The sequence below is a fragment of the Homarus americanus genome, unplaced genomic scaffold (assembly GCF_018991925.1).
Source record: "Homarus americanus isolate GMGI-L3 unplaced genomic scaffold, GMGI_Hamer_2.0 scaffold10189, whole genome shotgun sequence".
Classification (NCBI taxonomy): Eukaryota; Metazoa; Arthropoda; class Malacostraca; order Decapoda; family Nephropidae; genus Homarus; species Homarus americanus.
Window position 1 is genome coordinate 1 of NW_024748455.1, and position 7,872 is coordinate 7,872.

The window sequence follows — 7,872 nt, forward strand, 5'->3', positions numbered from 1 at the left end:
CAAGTTGCCATCAGAAACATACCTGATCGTTAGAGACATTTGCTCCTGGTGGCTCAAGTCGGGTGTGCAGTCTAAAATTATGGCATAGTACTTAGCTGCTTTTACGCGATTCAGTATCTCATTCAAAACAGCTGTAGCCATAATGTCTAGTAGTTCATTCTGAGTATCTTTTCCTAAATAGTGATTATGAATTTCGTTGGCCTTGACTTTACGTAAATGTTCTTCAAGAACAGAGTCAAACTTTGCAAACAGCTCCACTAAACCTAAAAAGTTTCCATTGTGTACACTCTCATTACCAACTTTTTCTTCTGTCCCTCTTAACGCTAGATTTCTCTCAGCAAGAAACTGCACTATTGCCACTAGCCTTTTGAATACTTGCTGCCAGTACTTTGCATGTTTATTAATAGTTAGTTCACGTTCTTTGTCAATACAGTGAAACTTAGAAAAACACAATCCCTTTTCATTTCGTGGAAACTTGTTCACTGGAATATCAGGAGGCCCTTTCATTGTTAAATAATCTCTTATATTTCTATTTATATTCGATGGCCAACTTGCCGGGTCATCATTAATGTTAATTACAACTGTACTTGTGGATGATCCATCACTGTTTGATGTTTGGGCTTGGCCTTCTGACTCTTCTTTAGCTATAAGTGGACTTCTCACTTTGGCACTGTCTTCTGTTGTATTAAGATCGTCTTCAGTTTGATTCAACTGTGTCTGTGTGTCAACTTGAACTTTTTCAAACTGAATATCAATTTCTTCATTGTATTCATCAACTGTAATTGGACTAATGGCTGTATTGTCATTTTCTGAATCGTTTTTGTCTTCTTCATCTTCAATACATGGGCGTTTCAAAGGTGGAGTGACAAGAAATTTTTTGATAGCACCTCGATGTTTTTCATTTTCAAGCACCTTTGCCTTTGCCAGTGCTCGCTTCTGGTTGCCATTTAAATACTTACGCCCTCTGCCTCTATCTCTGCTTGTGCTTGCCATGATGAAAGGGCTTTTTATATTATCTTTTCAGAAATGACATATAATAAACTGAAATGAAAAAACAAACAAAATTATTCACAATGAGAAGTCCCTGGCACTTAAAAAATAAGTATGTGCATATATGAATGCTATAATTAAAACAAAAAATCGAAACACTGATCCTATAAAATAAAAACCACACAATGTTTATCACCACTTCACCGGACAAAAAAAGCTTTAACCGGACATATAACACTTTGGCATGGATAGCACACCGCTACGTACGCAAAGATTCGGTTACCTACATAGAGCTATAGTATGTGCTTGCATGTGCTCAGAATCACAAGTCATTTTCTGATTCATCATCGCTATTGTCGCTATCAATCATGTACTCAGGATCAACAATTATCATCACTGTCCAGCACAAAAATTATAAACAAACCACGCCTCGGTCGCCACCCAGTGGCCATGCTTCTCATTTTCAAGGTCAACACTGCAAAACTCATCTCAAATCATGTCTATGGCAACGACCGGAGTTTTGTCACTGTCTGACGATGATCACTGATTCACTGGTTATTACAGGACATGCTGATATACACAGCACAACGTTATCACTCGTATTTCCCCCTGAAAACAGCCAAAAATACAGACCCGACACACTTACACCGTCCAAGCGTTGGGAGAGAGTGAAAACTGTGTTCTGATTGGCTCGCACCCTTCCCGCTCCTGTAAATTATTATGAAAGTCAGGGCGTGTGGACCAACACCAGAGTTAATTCCCTTGGACTTTTGACAAAACAGAAAATTCTCGCACGTGACTGGGATCTATTATTTTGATGACAATAACAATGATTTTGTGTCTAACGTTAGCTTTTTTACCAATATCGTATACAGTTTAAAACTAACACACGTGTGTGCGGGGCCCCCTTGCGGCGCGGGGCCCAATTTGATTAAATTGGTCAAATAGGCTTAAAACTGGCCCTGCACACACCTCCTCCTCCTCCTCCTCCTGCCTGGCGGCCCTCGCTCCCGCCGGCGAGCATGGCGACCCACAAGTTGTCCTCCTCTGAGCGTCCTCACCAACCAGCTAGCAACACACACACCTCCTCCTCCTCCGCCTGCCTGGCGGTCCTCGCTTGTAGTGGAATTCTCCCCTACAAACGCTGTTTGTCGCTGCCTAGCCGACCCCACCAATTCCCCAGTGTATGCCTCGTGGTCTAGGTCAACCAGCGCCGCCATACACCACGGAGCGGGGGTCAACTGCTAAGCCACGCCTACCCCCGCTATTTAAGACCTGACCTCGTGGTGATCTCTTTTTTTCTACCTACACCAACCAGACAGCAACACCTCCGCCTGCCTGGCGGTCCTCTCTCCCGCTGGCGAGCATGGCGACCCACAAGCTGTCCTTCTCTGAGCGTCCTCACCAACCAGCTCTCTCTACATCACGCTTGTAACCATGCTGCCTTCCCAGCACCAAGCTGCATTGTACATCCAATACAACATGTATATAGAGAGCACATTCCGCAGCCATACTTTACTCCTCACTCACTTACGCTGCCTGGCGGCCTTCCCTCGAACCTCCGCCTGCCTGGCGGTCCTCTCTCCCGCTGGCGAGCATGGCGACCCACAAGCTGTCCTTCTCTGAGCGTCCTCACCAACCAGCTCTCTCTACATCATGCTTGTAACCATGCTGCCTTCCCAGCACCAAGCTGCATATTACATCCAATACAACATGTATATAGAGAGCACATCGTGAGTTTCCTTTCTCCATCCCATCCTGAGTGTGAACCAAACATCTCATACCCCTAGTAGGTGACCCCCGGAAATTCACTCACACAGGATGGAGGAGAAACCGATCACGCTCCCAGTCTTCAAGCAACATGGAAGACTGGCTTATCAGAAGCAGCTCTCATCGGCTCTACAACTACTGTTTCTGCAAGGTTGGAACAACCTAAGAACAGCTCTGCTACTCTAAGCGAACACCAACTCCTCTTCCTGCCCCAACACACCACGTCTACCGACCCAGCACACCGTCCTGCCTCAGACGCGACTGTGCCCTACGCGCGGTGGCCTCTGTTCCTGGTGCGGACACACACACCCTTATTCTCCCTCAGGTACTCCCTGCTAATGTCCTGCACCCTGCTGCTGTCGTGGACCCGGCTGCTGTCACGAGCTCTCGTCCGCTTCTGCTGACGCAGCCCCTGCTCCTGACCCGGGCCCACACGCCCCAGCAGGCGCATCTGACGACTCTGTACCTGTCGTGAGGGAAGCACAACATTCGTCGCCTACACACACCCTATTCTCCCTCTCTACTCCCACAGATATTGTGTATATAGACAGTTGTCCCCAGCGACCGGCTCATCCACGCCATCGCCATTGTATCGCATGAGGCATGCACCGCCCGTTCTGCCTCACATGTGCTATGCAACCCTGCAGACAACAAGTCTCCTACACCGCCTGGAGGGAAGGGGGAGTATTGTAGTGGAATTCTCCCCTACAAACGCTGTTTGTCGCTGCCTAGCCGACCCCACCAATTCCCCAGTGTATGCCTCGTGGTCTGGGTCAACCAGCGCCGCCATACACCACGGAGCGGGGGTCAACTGCTAAGCCACGCCTACCCCCGCTATTTAAGACCTGACCTCGTGGTGATCTCTCTTTTCCACCTACAGCCGCAGCCAGCAACACCTCCTCCTCCGCCGCTGCCTGGCGGCCCTCGTTCCTCCTCCGCCTGCCTGGCGGTCCTCTCTCCCGCTGGCGAGCATGGCGACCCACAAGCTGTCCTTCTCTGAGCATCCTCACCAACCAGCTCTCTCTACATCACGCTTGTAACCATGCTGCCTTCCCAGCACCAAGCTGCATTGCCTTAGCCAACATACCATGAAGAGCACATTCCGCAGCCAGCAACACCTCCTCCTCCGCCGCTGCCTGGCGGCCCTCGTTCCTCCTCCGCCTGCCTGGCGGTCCTCTCTCCCGCTGGCGAGCATGGCGACCCACAAGCTGTCCTTCTCTGAGCATCCTCACCAACCAGCTCTCTCTACATCACGCTTGTAACCATGCTGCCTTCCCAGCACCAAGCTGCATTGTACATCCAATACAACATGTATATAGAGAGCACATCGTGAGTTTCCTTTCTCCACCCCATCCTGAGTGTGAACCAAACATCTCATACCCCACACGCTCCTCCTCCTGCCTGGCGGCCCTCGCTCCCGCCGCCGAGCATGGCGACCCACAAGCTGTCCTCCTCTGAGCGTCCTCACCAACCAGCTCTCTCTACATCACGCTTGTAACCACGCTGCCTTCCCAGCACCAAGCTGCATTGTACATCCAATACAACATGTATATAGAGAGCACATTGTGAGTTTCCTTTCTCCATTCCATCCTGAGTGTGAACCAAACATCCTGAACCCCACAATACTTATGTAATGAGATGCACCCAATTTAAAGCGCTGCATTACATCTTCCTATTTCACTGCACTTTCCTACAAGATTTACATAATCTTTTTTTCTTGTAATCATAGATAAAGTTAAAATGCATGGTATATATACTAATAGGTATGGATTATCTTTTGAATTGAGTGTAAGTAATCTTGGGTACGTCTACCTCGTGAGATGGGTACGAGTTATCTTGGGTATGAATTGTCTTTGGTACGAGTTGACCCTAACCCATGGCAGTGAGTAGTGCCTCCCAGTGAGTGTTTATCTCACTCAGGCTCAGGGACAAGACAATGATAAGGCGGGTGTTGTCTACCGGCGCCTCTGTGATGGCCAACAAGAAAATAGAGTTATATTATGATATTGTGTCTCCGTATACATGGTTTGCATTTGAGGTAAAGAGTAATATTTAACCATTGTGTTAATTAGAGGTAATATGACACCAACACGTTTTTCTCATAGAATATTCTTAGACACTTTTCTTTTATAGCATTTCCGTCTTAAATTTATAGTTTGTTTGTGTTATATTTAGTATTTTACTCCACATTTTCCCTCTACTTCGAGGCCCTGTTCACTTGAAACAAGTAATACTGTTGGTAATTTTATCGGTGAATTTATAGTATCACACCGGTCTTTATTTCCTTATTAAAAATATGTATCATAATGTTTACACAATTTTAAGACATTTTTCTTATGTGATATTTCCACCGGAAATTAAGGATAACCGAGATATTAATTTTTCAAGATTATTACTTTCACTCAGTCACAAGTGTCACCATGATTTGTTTACTGATGGCCTCACCCAGGGGGGCTTGGTTAGGTTAGGTTTTCTTGGTTGGTTGGTAATATAATTTATTTCTTAAAAAAATAAATGCAACTTATTCCGTTAGGACGGTTTGTTGGGGAGGGGGTGTATCTGAAAAACACATGATTTCCAGTGAAAATTACTATAAAATTCGTTCGAAACTCATCAAAATACATAGGAAAAACCTATTTTGAATAGCGGAATAAACACCGGTGTGATACTATAAATTGAACTTATTTAGAATAAATAACAAACTATATTACCAACCATCCAAGAAAATCTAACCTAACCAAGCCCCCCTGGACCCCCTGTCGGAGTCCTGGAGTGATACATTAGCAGGGGGTCAGACCACCTCTGCCATAAGTAAAGAAATCATGGTGACACTTGTGACTGAGTGAAAGTAATAATCTTGAAAAATTAATATTTTGGTTATCCTTAATTTCCGGTGGAAATATCATAGAACAAAAATGTCTTAAAATTGTGTAAACATTATGAGATACATATTTTAATATGTTATTAAAAACTGGTGTGATACTGTAAATTGATCATTTTATCTATTAATATACAGTACTCTAAAAATATTAATTTCCGACAGGAATGCCAAAGAAGAAAAGTGGGTAAATTTTTACTTACCCTAGGGGTTGACCAATATTTTTTTCCAGTGTATTTTGTTGTGTTTTAAGCGAATCTGACCCTCATTTTTTTTAATTGCTTGTTTTTGCCCCCCCCCCTCCCCCCCTAACAATAATGGGGGAGAGCCTGGGAAATTGGGGTTTTTGGGTGGGGGAGAACACGATAACGAGTCATCTACCCTAACCTAACTTATCCTAACCTAACGTAACCTAAATGCTTCAGTAGTTTAAAACTTTGGGATGCGCCATGTCCGAAAGTACATTACCTTAGTTAGAAGTTGAAGGACCAGGGATAGGTTCAGGGTCACCAACCTCCTCCTCGTAGGACCCTTCTTCTAGTGGCACAGGTGCAGCACGTTCCTGGCAAGGGTGGTTTCTTGGTCCTTGAGGTGGGTATAGTCGAGCAGCTGTAGTGTAGAACCTGTAGGAGCACAAATCACACCCACCCTCCACCACGGCCATTGTCAAACTGGTCATTGAAATACAAATCTCTACCCAGGCTGCTTCCTTTGAAAAAATTCAAATGTGATTGGTCGAAAAAAAATCGCGTGATAATATCGATACATCATTGGTCACGACTGGAGGGCGTCGGTCAATATTGTGCATGCGTGATGCATAATTAACTTGGTTTCACGCAGATAACATCTCCACAGACGAAGACTGAAAAGTAAGTAAATTCAATTAAATTCAATTGTATCGCTATTATCCATTTCCGACCCATATAAATGGGGTTCAAAATGCTCAGAATAGGGAGATTTAAATGTTTCAGTAGTTATAACTTTAGGGTGTGCTATGTCCTAAAGTAAAATAATACTGAAAAGTGCCTTAGAATAGTCTGAATTATGCGAAAAACATGTTATTAATTAAGAAATTCAGTTGGATCCACTTATACAAATTTACCGATGCATTTCAGTGACACCTCTAAAACTACTAACAAAACTAGGTTTTCCTAGTGTATTTTGTGCTGTTTCTGACAAATCTGGGTATTATTATCATTTTGTTCATCCAGCAAATTTTAGGATTCCGTCCTAGAGAGCTCCTGTGTGTTCATTTGTTGGTTACTATGCTATATTACATATGCTCTAGAGTTAGATGTATGCACAGTTGTTCTTTGAATGTTGTTTGGGGGTATGATTTTGTATCAACCAATCTCTGATCGGTTTATGTTAGGGGGCTAAAAAATTTGTGATTTGTGGTAGAAATGGTTAGAATCATTCAAAACACATCAAAAACCATCGGAAGAACATAACTTCAACTTTCAAATTGGTGGATAACTGAAACTTTAATTTTACATGAATCTGACCTTATTTTTTATTTTTTTATTTTTTTTACGGGAATTAGCCAACCCGGGCACAGGTCAAACGACCCACAACGGAGGTGGGGGGCGAAAAAAAAAGAACGGAAAGAAATTGAAAATTTAGAAAAAAAAGGTTATACTGTATTAATCTACACCACGAAGATGCCGGAAAACCAATTTTTTAAGTGAGACAGATTGTAAGAGCATGGAAACACAGAAGAAGGCAAAGCATTCCACAGTTTGGCTGTGTGAGGAAAGAAGGAGGTACTATAACGGGCTATTCTCGTGTGACCGATATCAACAGAGAAATGGTGGGCACCACGGGCAAGACGTGTGTTACGAACCCACGGCCTTACCGGCGGTACACAGGATGCCAAATCCCCTGAACATTGCCCGTTAAAGTACCTGTAAAAGAGAGAGTGAAGCAACATTGCGGCGAAGAGAAAGGGGAGAGAGATTGTCGACTAAAGGAGGAGAGTTAATATGACGAAATGCCTTTGATTCCACCCTATCTAATAGTTGGACAGAAGAAGAGCCACCCCAGATATGAGAGCAGTACTCCAAGTTAGGACGAATGAATCCCTTATATACTTGGAGCAACTGTTCAGGAGTGAAGTAGCTGCGGCATCTGTACAGCATTCCCAACTTTCGGGAGGCAGCTTTAGTTATACTAAGGATGTGTGATTTCCAGGACATATTGGAGGAAATGGTGAGGCCTAACATATTTATTTCAGA

The 7,872-nt window shown here is 44.2% G+C and overlaps 1 protein-coding gene across 1 annotated transcript; it reads right to left on the reverse strand.

Annotated features, from left to right (window-relative positions):
• Positions 1 to 22: 22 nt before the first annotated feature.
• On the reverse strand, positions 23 to 1,941 carry LOC121880257 (the record flags this gene model as incomplete). The annotated part of the gene is made up of 2 exons (XM_042387412.1): positions 1,624 to 1,941; positions 23 to 1,041 (listed from the first exon to the last, which is right to left on the reverse strand). A coding segment is annotated over exon 2 (971 nt), but the record flags the coding sequence as incomplete, so codon positions are not given.
• Between the last annotated feature and the right edge of the window lie 5,931 nt (positions 1,942 to 7,872).